Genomic DNA, 12,831 nt, shown 5'->3' with positions numbered 1-12,831 from the left:
TGATGCCCTCGGTGTTGTGTTCTTGCTGTGTAACTTGAATCACAACAGGAAATAAAGATTTTTTGCATGTAACTGTGTTTTTCAGATTCTCTGGTGTGTAGTGAGTTGTGTTCCTTTGGGGTGAGGGTGGGGGCGGCTGCGATGCCCTTGGTGTTGTGTTCTTGCTGTGTAACTTGAATCACAACAGGAAATAAAGATTTTTTGCATGTAACTGTGTTTTTCAGATTCTCTGGTGTGTAGTGAGTTGTGTTCCTTTGGGGTGGGGGAATGGTGTGCTGTGTCACACTACCGTGCCTTTTTTCTGTATTTGAAGGTTGAAAAATAAAGATTTTAAACTTTATTCAGTGTGTGTTTGTGGTTTTGTTCTTTGGTGTTAGGTTAGTTCCCATCATAGGGAACAATGGCGCTAGCTGGCCAGCCCTCTCTGTAGGTGGGGGGGGGGAATTTTGGGGAGGGTGTCGGTGGTTCAGGTGTGCTTTCACAGGGACAAGCTTGCACTCAGGAGTGTGCCCTCCATTATGGCACCCCTGGGATGTGCATAATTGCCCTGGGAAAGGGAATTTAAAAGTTCCTATCATAGGGAACAATGGGAGATGGCTGGCCAGCCTGCTCTTGGGGTAAGGGCAAGTGTGGGAATGTTGCGGAGTGTGTCTTTGGGGCTGTGTGGGGCTGTTGCATGCAAAATGCCACCCCTACCCAGAAAAGCCTCTTCTTTTTCCCCCCTCATAGGATATAATGGAGAAAAGGAGGGGGGCTAAGGGCAGCATCATTGGGAGGCCATAAAATGCCCCCCCAAACTGGGAGCAGGTTGAGACTTGGTGGGGGGTGGGAGGAAAGGTAGGAGAAGGCCCCCTGAATGTTGGGTGCATTTTGCTTGCAAAATGCCACCCCTAGCAACCTAGAAATGTCGCCTATTTTTCCCATAGGGAATGGCGAATGGAGGAGGATGGGGGTACCATCTTTGGGGGGGCATAACATGGCCCCCCAAAGTTCAAACTTTCCGAAATTTGGGGAGTTGTTAGAGAAGAGGTAGGAGAAGGTTCCCACCAAGTTTGGTTTGCCTCGGAAAGAAATTGCCCCCCCACAGGGCACCCGAAAGCTGGAAGTGAAATTGACACCCGAATCTTTCCGAGGCAAACCCGAAGCTTTACGACGCTGTATTTCCGAAGCTGCTTGCCGCTTCCGAAATACACTTTACCCGAAGCTGTTTCCCGGTTCGGGTAAACCCGAAGCGGGAAACCCAAAGCAACCAGGGCTTGCACAGCCCTAATTACTATGTATTTAATTGAGGATACTGGATAAAGAATGAAGCTCTGATGGCATACTCAGAATCTGTTAGGCTTATGGCAGCTGGCAAGATTAATTTTTATTCAATAGTTTAATGCTATTCTTTATTAGATGGGTTCACCCTCCCCACAAATTCTTTCCTGAGAATCTCACCTCAAGCAACAGTCAGTCAAACATGGTCCGGGGGACATGGATTTCTCAATCAGCTGCTCCTTGCCCAGTTTCTTCTAGATAACAACGAAGACTGACAAGTCTCTCCCCCAAAGCTAACTTTTATTGTTCATCCCAAAAGTGGCTCTAACTGTACCTGGCAGATGAAACCTACTGCTACCTTCTAGAAAAATAGGAGGTTTTTTTTGGCTAATCTCTGATTCAGTAAGATAAACGTAAATCATTCCATTAACAGAATATTAATATGATTTAATGTGAGAGTAAAAGGTTAACCTGCAGTTGTGTTTGTGAAAAGCTCTTTGATATCCTACAATTATATGTAGATATACTGTTCATCTTGGGGTAACTATCAGGCAATTCGTGTGTAGGAAATATATCCATTATCAGATATATTTTTGTTCATGCATACACTCAATGCACAAAACACGATTCAAGCATCCCTTCAGCCCTGGGATTCTTGCAGACTTTCTGCTGTCACCTCCCCCCCCCCCCGGCCCCCCAATGCTGCGCTCGTAAACAGAGAAGAACTACTCAATTTAAACTGAAATCTGAATCTAGTCTTAAAATATTCTAGGATATGTGAGATGGTGACAATATGACTATTATCACCTCACAGGGTGATTGTTGTGGGGATAATAACAACATACTTTGTAAACCACTCTGAGTGAATGTTAAGTTGTCCTGAAGGGCAGTATATAAATCGAATGTTGTTGTTATTTTTGTTGTTATTGTTATTAGAAAAGAGACAAGCTGAACCCAGGGATTTATTCCAGTCATGTTTTTTGAGAGTTAGAGAAGGCCAATCATTGTTAGGGGGACCCACGCACAAATCATGATATGAGCTCCCCCTACTGGCTACATATATGCTAACAACTGATCTAAAATGGTAATTTCAAGACTACGCAAATGTCCGTTTGCATACACACACTGAGCTTAATTTTTCCCATGTGAATTGTGTCTTGGTAGTAGTACAAAAATCTGTCTCCACACAACAAATACTTCTGCAGCCGCAAGAGAAGGAACTCTTGTTCGAGCACTGAAATTATTCAGTGCACCCTCTCAACTATTATGACTATTGGTCCATGTAGGCCCTGCAACCCAAGGAATCACCTTTTTCGTGGTAGGAAGGGACTTCCAGGGAAGGCAACATAGGAAAGGATCAAGATGATCCGTGCCTTCCACTGACAAATCGCGGCATCTAACCCCCTCACTTACTGAAGACCATCTAGTGAGCTTCACGGTAGAGCAGGGGTTTCATCCAGGGTCTTGGTAGTCCAGTCCCAGCATACTAGGCTCTGAATCTCCTAACTCGTATCAGTGACAGAAAATACTCAAAGGAAAACAAGAGAATGAGAGAGCATTCTCTATCTTCGAGAACAAGCTGCAATTTTGGAAACTGCTTTCAGAACCTGTTGTTAAGAGATCTCTGAAACAATTCTTCCAAAAACAATTAAAAACTCCCAGAACATCAGATACTCATAGTCAGCAATAAATATTCAGATACAACTGTCTTCTGGAGGCATGTAAGTTCATCTTTATCCAGAACTAGAGATGGGCACGAACCGAAATATGAACCAAAGTTCATTACGAACTGGGCCAGTTTTTGGTTCACAAACCAGTGGTTCTTCGGAGATCATTTCTGACAAACCATGGCAAACCGCTATGATTTTTAGAGCAGTTTGTATGATTCGTTTTTTGTTTCATCATTGTGGACAGCCTGGCGCCAATCAATCTGTTACCTAGGCAATGGGAGGGATGGGCTTTCTGCAGACCTTCTGCAGCCCCAGAAGGGACGAGCCAACAAACCAAACAAACCGGTTCGCAAACCAGGCACGTTCATGGTGGTTTGTGGTTCATGGAATTTGATGGACCACAAACCGCAATGAACCACCATTTTCCCTGTTCATGCTCGCCTCTATCCAGCATCCATGTCCACAGTTTTAAAAGGCATGTCTGCATATTAGGCCCCAAGAACTTTCTTATTTTACATGGGTATTTAATCCTCCCGTCTCTAAATCCATTTATGTGACAGCAAGTCCCAGACAAGCATCTTTATGACCCAAGTGTTAATCCAATACTAAACAAATTCTGAGACTTCTGTATTTTTTGGTCACTTAGCTTTTGTGTATCTAAAACATTTTAATGCGATCGTTCCTTCAAGGAGCTCAGAGAGGTGTATATGGTTCTCGTTTCCCATTTTATTCTCACAACCACCACCCTCTGAGGTAGGTCAGGATCACCTAGTGAGCTGCCACAGCAATTCAAACCTGGTCTCCCAGATCCTAGTTTGATACTTGACCACAACATCAAGCTGGCTTTAAAAATACTACTCATATGCCAGACCAACTTTTGTCTTACAGAGGGGAGAAGAACATCCCCAATTCTTTGTCACTGCGTGTTATCTATAGATCTTTCAGCTTTCAGAAAAAAAGGAAGCTGTTATTTTAAGGAAGTGATCCTAACAATAATAAGTCAGAAGCCTCCAGGCACCGAAAACAAGCATCACAACTCACGAGCAACTCTTAAGCTGAAATAAGTTTCAGAAGAAAGAGCATTCTAAAAAAACCAAACTGAGAAACCACAAAAATTATCCACAGTTCCTAGAAAGGCCACTCAGACGCAAAATAAATACTATTCAAGTTCTCTTTATTATTAAATATAAGAGGCTGGAAATTTAATGGAAATGACACCTGGAAGCCCTAACCGTGAAGCAGTACACACGGAAGGAAGAGGGGCTGAATCATCTCATTATCTTTAAATTGCATGCATATATCTATCTGTGCAGAACAGTTCTTGAGAAGTGAACAATGAAACATAACTCCAGCCCACCGGAAAAACTTCCAACAGATTCCTATAGAACTGTTTTTGTCTGTTGGCAATGGAATAGTTTTTAAAATTCTATTTTTATTATATATATTTCCTGTAATATCTGCAAGGACAGTTGTATATCATTTGGAAAAGATTTTAGTAACTTTTATCAGAGATAAAACATTGTCTACATTCATAACAAATTGGGAACCCCTTACTGACTTTCTGCGTGAAATGGAAAAAGATGAACTGATGATTTATGGATTTGATTTCAAGAAGATAAATTTGGGGAAATTAAATAAAGGGGGTGGGCATAGAAAAGGTAAACTTTTGAGGTATTAAGGCTAAAAGTATAGTGTTTGTAATAGCCTTCTATTACAGGTATTGTAGAGAAAAGTGAAAATGATTTCTCGCGTATATATTATTTTTCTTTGTTTCTTTTCTCTAGTTTCTGTTCTTTTCCCTTTCTTTCTCTTTTTCTTGTTCTCTTTCTCTTTTTAATGGGATTTTAAATTTGCCAATAAAATAAAAAAGAAAAGATTTTTAGTAGGGTGACATACACACTGCATTCCAGCCAAGAGCCAACCTCACCGGGCAATTTATTAGAAGAGAGGGTGCCAGAGAGGAACGGGTGGGAGGGAATGCCTTCCAGATAATACATTATTCTGGGCAAAAAAAATCACCTGCTTCCTTGTTAAAAGAAGAGATGGCTTCCAGAACAGAGCAGACTTCCGTTGCTGAAATTGTGCATGGTTGTCGGGGAAACACGGCCATACCAGAAAGCTGCAAGAGATGCTGTAGCAGAAAATTCCAAGACAGAAACCACTTCTATGTAGATTCAGCACAATAAAAATATTTGATCGTAACGTGCAACATTGCACACACAGTGCACACACACACACATGGTCAGAAGCTGCTATCAGCCATCACTTCTTCATCACTGCTACACACCAGAGACATGTGGTGATCTACATGTAGGAATGACATTTTACAGTCTTGATGCACACACCATGTTCACCACAAAAGAATTAAGCACTAGGCTGGACCCTGATCATGGCAACACCTTCTCCTTTGCACCACTGGAAGTGGAATAGGTATGCAGGATCCAACCTATTGTCTTACCAAGAAACCAGGCAGATACGCGGCATACCAGCTTACGCTTAAAAGGACTTCGTACCTCAGGTGATAGTTAGGGAGAGAGAAAGCAACATCAGAAAGGTCTTGAAGATAACAATTAGTAGTTTGTGTTTGACATAGTAAAGTAAGAGTAACTAGTGGGATGCCAAGAAAAAGTTGTTTACCATTCCAGAGGAGGAGCCACGTTTGTCTACTGTAGCCGAAGTAACCAATGGTCTCATAGCTTAAAGACGGTTCCTCCTGCTGCTCCTCCTCACAGAAGCTTCTGCCAAAATCACACGTCTTTAAGGTGCCTCAAGACACTTTTTTGCTCACCAATTTACGCATAGGTAATAACTGCATATGCAAAAACCACTTCTTCTCTAATGGAGATTTCATTGTTTTACTGGTGAAGCAGTAACGATGTGCCCAAATCCATCCTCTACATCACAGCACCTTAACAGAGCTCATTTCCACCCGTCTAGACTTAAACGGTTTGTTGAAGGTTAGATCAACAGCCATCTACCAAACTTTTAAAACTAGCAAGATTTTCTACTTTCCAAACAAAGCCTGACTGTGAACGTGCCCTCTTTATGGTGCCACCCTGACTTCTAACTTTCATAATTCATTATTAAAAAGAGCCACAGCTATTAATTTCAATTAACATTGCTTTTAAATCTCACGACCTTTAGGCAACCGCTCTTAAAAAGTCTACTTTCATACTGAATTAACGTTCCCGATTCTCCGATAGTTTTGTACAACACGTGTACAGGTAATGATCATTCTGCACAGCTGACCAAACAACTTCAGGTTGGTTGGGATAGTGATACGAGCGCTGAAAAAACATTTGGAACACACACAGCAAGGGTCAACTGATAGCTCGTAGTGCTGATGCGCTTCCTCTGAAGCATAACACTGGGTACCCGGTCAAAGTTTTAAACAAGATGTGGTTAAAAAAAATCTATCACAGTTTCACATGTAAGCAATGGAGGTAACGATTCTCCATGTTTATGTGCAATTCTCTTACTCACCATGCAAAGGAGGGGTGCCAATCTACTTTAAAGGGAATTATTTCCAACACCACGCCCCTCTAGCAGACAAACCCACCAACAAAGCATATGGGTTCCATAAACTCTGTAGCACTTATTCCTAAATGATGGGGACGGGAGTACAGAATATGGTTATTTGCATTCATTTCAGCCTCTGGACTAGCACCTGGAAAATACAGCCACTCCAGAGAATACAAAAGTTGACTATAGGCAGCTAAGGGCAGATTACTGATGTAATCAAACCTACTCCATCATCCAAACAAGGTCCAGAAAAAAGAAAACCCTTCCAACAAACAAGAGTTTCGTTTGCCATTTTTATCACAGGAGCTTCCCAAGAAACAAACCACACTTACTATTTTCTTTTAACAAAATTTATATCTAGTTATTCTGCCCCCATAAGGGCCACCATTTCCAGCTTGTCGGTTCAGCAGCTGATGCTATTATGGGGTGGGAGGGGGGGAGATCAAGCCAAGGTCCAACAGTCACCTATTTTTCAGCCGGGCCTGCATGGGATATTCCCTACAACTAACAGTGAAATCCTAAGCAGAGTTACTCCAGTCTAAACCCATTGATTTCAACGGGGTTAGACTGGAGTAACTCCACTTAGGATTTCACTGTAAGATCACCGAATGTTCTCTTTATTCATGAACCCTTGAATGTTTCCATTATTGGGCCCTTCCTTCTTGGTAACCCAAGTTCTAGATTTGAGCATTCTTTCTTTTACAACATTTTCAAGCAAACAGTAAACTATTAATCTAGCACCTAATATTCTAGTGAAAGTACTGCTATTTTTCTCACCACTTGTTTTCTTAGACAAAGTAGTTACTTGTCAGATGCCTTCTGTAAAAACGTATTTCATCTAAAAATTTTCTTAAACCATTTGCTATCCCACAGGATTGACCAGAATGTCAGATGAGCAAAGGCCATTTCAAGCACACCACAAAACTCAATACTTACAGTTCACCATTAACTACTTTAAAGTCTCTTGCAGTTTTCTCCTAAAAACCTAGCTTAGTTGCATTGAATACAGATGAAGCAGGAGCTCACAAGAAGCATTTCAATTTAATTCTGCAGACTTTCCTTTGGTTTCACGGACCAAAATAATTAGTTAATAAATCAGCAATTAGTGATTGGTTAGCAAGATCAGAAATAGACATAGCAGCATGAAGAGTTCACAGTAGGAGCACCCCCCCAAGGGGTTTTTGCTAACCCATAAACCAAAGAAAAGCACAAAACAAAATAGTGAGAGTCATGTCCACATGCTCAAGGCTATCAGCACAGTGTTGTCAGAGATCCAATACGCCTAGGCCAGAAGATCACAGCCAATGCCTTTGAATGAAATTTACCTTTGGGTAGAATGAATAAGCATTATCATAAGGAAAAGTACATGTCAGCAGATCAAGATTTTAAAGAAAAACCTACTTTAAAGTATGCACTTCATACCAGGGTGTCCTTTCACACTATATAAAATCAGTAAGATTTGACACTGTAGCTCCTGGTTTACAATTCAGCCAGTCCCCTTATAAACAAGGGTATGTCCAGATAGTTTAAAACCAAGCTCCTAAACACTTTATTGGAAAGTAAATCTGAGTGACGGGAAATGGGAACTTACTGCCAATTAAGGATGCATCCGAGAGCAGTTAAACCGTGGTCTTGATTTGATGCTTGTGTGCTAAAGCACAGGAAACTTGGCCAAGTAAGTACTACGAACACTTTGGGAGACTTGATGAATTCGACTCCCGTCGCAACTGTTCAGGCCTGTACCAGTTCTGCTATGATTGCCCCTTGTAGTGTGGACAGCCATGTGGAGAAGGGGACTAGCACAGTAAGAAGCCCCTGACACGTTCAAACTAGAGGGAACAAAGACGGTGGTACCCTTGAGAGTAAGGAGAGGCGGAGATGTGGGCCCTGTTTAGACAATTTTTGTGCTGCACAGTGAAAGCTACTTGCAGTGAAAGGAGAAGAATTAGATTGAACCCCACCCTCGTTCTCCTTTCTCACTTCTGGCCTACTAAACACCCACCAAACACGCTCATTTGCACAAAACCGAATGCATATAGATATGAACCACACAGCGGACTTCCGGGAAGACGCTGGGCTGAAAAGTAGGAGCTTTTGGATTTTGCACATACAGCTGCTCTACAAAATGATCTATCAATGTGCGCATATCTGCCTTACCCAAAAGCATGACAGCCATGCTTGGTGGGAGGGTCCTGTCTTGTCCTTCCCATTAAGAGGATGGACGAACAAAAAAGTCACACAAAGCTGGCACTCGAGAGAAAAATGTTTACCTGTCATTCATTTCAATGTGGGTCGCCCAGGTTAACTTTCCACCGTATCATATGTATTGGTGAGCGAGAGAAACTATTTAGACTTTCGACAAAATGTCTCAGGTTGTTCTCAGAGGAAAAAATAGGCACTGAACACATATTACCTCCCCACCTGGAAGGGGTGTGTGTGTGTGTGTGTGTATGCATATTTAAACTGTGTTCACATTCGAGTCTTAGCAAGGAAATTACTATTAACGAGCTCAAGGGGGAAAAAGTTCATTTTAAAAATAATGTTATTGCTAGGGCACCATTTCTGACGGGACACGTACACCGAGCCATAACCCAGGAACAAAAGTTTTCACTTACCGCAGTGTGACTGGAAAACCTGTGGCTTGACTACCTGATTGCAGATATTGCACACTACTAGATAGAAATCATCATGAGCTGGATAATGGCCAAATAAGTGCATATCTGTGGGAGAGTCGAAAAAATATATATATATAACATTAGAAGTTGTCCTTTCAAAAAAATATTTTCAAAAATTTAAAATAAAAAAAAAAAACACCCAGAAAAGTTGTCAGACTCACTACAGAAAGAACGAGATAGGCATTCTCTAGATCTAATGTTGAGCAATTTTTATGTAAACTAAAAACGGAACGTCTTATTTTAACTACTCCAAACACAAGAAACAATATGGCTGATGCCTAAGCTGAATTCTGTGAATCCAGGGCTTTTTTCAGCTGGAACGTAGTGGAATGGAGTTCCGGAACCTCTTGAAAATGGTCACATGGCTGGTGGCCCCGCCCCCTGACCTCCAGACAGAGGGGAGTTTAGATTGCCCTCCGAGGGCAATCTAAACTCCCCTCTGTCTGGAGGTCAGGGGGCGGGGCCACCAGCCATGTGACCATTTTCTCCGAGGGCAACCCACCGAGTTCCACCACCTCTTTCCCCCGAAAAAAAGCCCTGTGTGAATCCATTGCGAAAGCACAGAGTAACTTTCCCTCAGCAGAAGCAGCTTTCCCCCAACACAAAATGCTCTTCTGCTACCAACAGAACCTCCTGCCTCCGGGAAAGCTCCATCCAGAAGAGGAAGGCCTCTACCAATACAATGGTATTCTGGGATCCAAACCATAGTACTGTAGGTAATAAATATACAAGTAAAAATAGAGCAAGTGTGAAGGAAAGTACCATCATTTCCCACCATTTGAATTTTTGCAATTTCAAAAAAGAAGCAGGACTTCTTTTCAGAGTCATATTCATACAAATTTCACTCCTCATGAAGCTTTCGCTGAGTCTGTATGAGACCGTGAGCTTGCAGCTGTTTAAAGACTTTGTGAAGAGCCAGAAATGGGTGGCAAAACAAAGCGGAAAGGACCCACACTAATGGAAACGTTAGGTGTTGACTGATTATCCTCAGCCAGGCACGTAGACCCCCTAATCGTGTAAGTAACAACTCCTGTGCAAAGCCCTCTGAAACAAACCTCTTGGTCAATTCCCCTTGTCTGTTTGCAAAGCAGAGGCTCCTAAGCAACTGTCCCCATTTTGCTCATTAAATGTTCCAACCTACGGAGTGAAGAATAGCAATAATCAACAAGACGTGCCTCAATCAATAATCTAAGGGAATCCCTGACCTATCTGGGACATAATTAGCTGATTTCACTCCCAACTTTCTACAGCAACAGAAAAAAAATCAACTGCAAGCCACAATCTCAATCATGGAAAACAATTATTTGACTTCTTGAAGAACTATGTGCAATACTGCACTGCCACAAAAAGCCAATCTAAACACTTACAAACTTATTGTCTCATAAGACTTTAAAAAAAGAATTTATTGTGGGAGCATTTGCAGTTGTTTCTAAAGAGAATCTATTTAATTAAAATGAAGTAATTAAATATTCCAATACAAGGCTCAGCATTGTTTTTCAGTATTAAACAAAATCATTATCTGATAAAATCTCAATTTTTGAAATATTTACAAATCACTTATTGCTACTTTAACATCTCCCTGGATTAAAGAATCATGAACTGAGTGAGAAAGAATACATGGATGCCACTTGACCTGGTAAACTTAAACTGGAGTAGCAGTTCTTAGGGGGGAAAGAATACTTTGTCACTCAAAAGGTTGATAAAGTAATGCTCATTTAAGACCCACAAGGATCAGTCACTTGTACACAAATTGTAACATCGCAAGCAGGACAATGAGTTCAGAAGAGTTGGTGGATAACTGGTTAAATAAAGGGGACTATGAGAGGTTTTCACAATATCCTGTACAGACAGAAGGATTCTGCTGACTGAAAGCAAGTGAAAATCAAAGATCAAGTTTCAGTTTTCAAAATGTATTTTCCATTTATGCTTCATTATGTACCTATATCCTTATCAGTCAGTGTCGCCCATTTAAAAATGCTGTTTGCCCCACCCCCAACACACACACACACACACACACAAATCCATGGAAGCCTTGTGCAACAGATGAATATTTGCAGAGGTAGGGTGGGAAGTTACAGAAGTGGTCATTCAATGAACAGTAAGGTATTTGGCTGGATCCAGTAACCAGTCAGCAGAAAACACTGGCGAGTCATGCATCTTTCCTGCATTTCCCTTTCCCCAGCAGTCCCTTGCGATGACAGACAACTTGACTCCTGGGGCTGTGGGCTCACGTGGACTTCCAGCCACATGGGGTCAGGGCTATAGTGCAGAGGAGAAGGGGGAAAATCATCCCCTTTTCTCTTGTATCTGTAGAGCTGATGGGAGAAAGGTCAGAGGGGGCAATTTCACTCTCTCTCTGCACTTTAGTAGAGGTGGGCACGAATCACAATACGAAACAAAAAAACGCACAAACCAGGGCAATTCGTAGTTCGTGAAAATGCGGTTCGTGGGACTGTGTTTTCCACGAACTCCACTTTTTTGCCCGGTTCTTGTGAGTCATCAGCGGTTTATAGCCAGACAGGCTGGCACCGCTGATCGTGTGTGAAACTGACAGCCCCGTTCTCCTGCCACCCACATCAAGGTATCCCCCTTTTCCCCCCTTTCCAGCTGGCTGGAGGAAGGAGGAGAGAGTTTGAAGGGACGAAGGTTCCTCACGCTGCTTGCAAGCGGCGTAGGGAACCTCCTTCCCTTCAAACTCTCCCTCTTTCCAGCTGCCCTGGGCAGCAGAACAGGGGCTGTCAGTTTGACAGACCTTGCGCCGGCTGAAGCCCATGGGCTGAAGCATTTGTGGGGTGAGTGAGGCTGTCAGCCTCTGCTGAAGCTGGCGCAGGGTCTGTGAAACTGACAGCCTCTGTTCTTCTGCTGCTCAGGGTGGCAGGACAACTGGAGCTGTCAGCTTTGGTCACCCCGTGCTGGGTTCAGCCCCTGATGGCAGGAGAACAGGGGTTGCCAGTTTGACATACCCTGCGCTGTGTTCAGCCCATGGCCTGAAGCCTGTGCAAGGCAAGAGAAGCTGACAGCCCCCTTCTCTTGCTGCCGGGGCAGCAGAGATCGGGGCTGTCAGTTTCACAGACCCCTCGCCAGGTTCAGTCGATGGACTGAAGCCAACAGCAAACCGAAAGAGGCGGTCCCCGACAATGAAAAGGAAAAACGAGCTGAACCAGCAGGGGAACCAACAAAAATCAAGATTACTCAAATGTGTATATTCTTAGGATACATATAAAAATATTTTCAGTGCAATACTCTGTGCAATATATAAATACAAAATAATTCACTTCAGTATAATGAAAGGTGTAGACATATCAAGTATTTACATCAGACCGAGGGGATACGGCCTGATGTAAATACTTGATATGTATACACCTTTCATTATACTGAAGTGAATTATTTTGTATTTATATATTGCACAGAGTATTTCACAGAACATGTTTTTTATATGTATCCTAAGAATATACACATTTGAGTAATCTTGATTTTTGTTGGTTCCCCTCATGGACCCGAGCCGGCACGGGGTGAGTGAAGCTGGCAGGCCTATTTTCCTGCTGACGGGGCTGTCAGCTTCACACACTCTGCACCGGCTTCGGCCAATGGGCTTCAGCCGGCTTGGCATGTGTGACACTGACAGCCCTGTTCTCCTGCTACCACGAGCAGCAGGAGAAGGGAGCTGTCTGTTTATAACACCCTGCGCCAGCTTCAGCAACTGG

The 12,831-nt window shown here is 42.6% G+C and overlaps 1 protein-coding gene across 1 annotated transcript in view; it reads right to left on the bottom strand.

Moving 5' to 3' along the window:
• ATXN7L1 (ataxin 7 like 1) overlaps positions 1 to 12,831 on the bottom strand; it is a 92,650-nt gene that overhangs the window by 50,243 nt on the left and 29,576 nt on the right. Inside the window, exon 3 of the mRNA XM_054989116.1 lies at positions 9,068 to 9,172. Coding sequence (XP_054845091.1) covers positions 9,068 to 9,172 — 105 coding nt within the window. The remainder of the gene's footprint in view (positions 1 to 9,067; positions 9,173 to 12,831) is intronic.

This window comes from Eublepharis macularius, chromosome 9 (assembly GCF_028583425.1).
Source record: "Eublepharis macularius isolate TG4126 chromosome 9, MPM_Emac_v1.0, whole genome shotgun sequence".
Taxonomy (NCBI): Eukaryota; Metazoa; Chordata; class Lepidosauria; order Squamata; family Eublepharidae; genus Eublepharis; species Eublepharis macularius.
The sequence above is the reverse complement of the archived record's forward strand: the minus strand, read 5'-3'. Positions and strand labels throughout refer to the sequence as shown.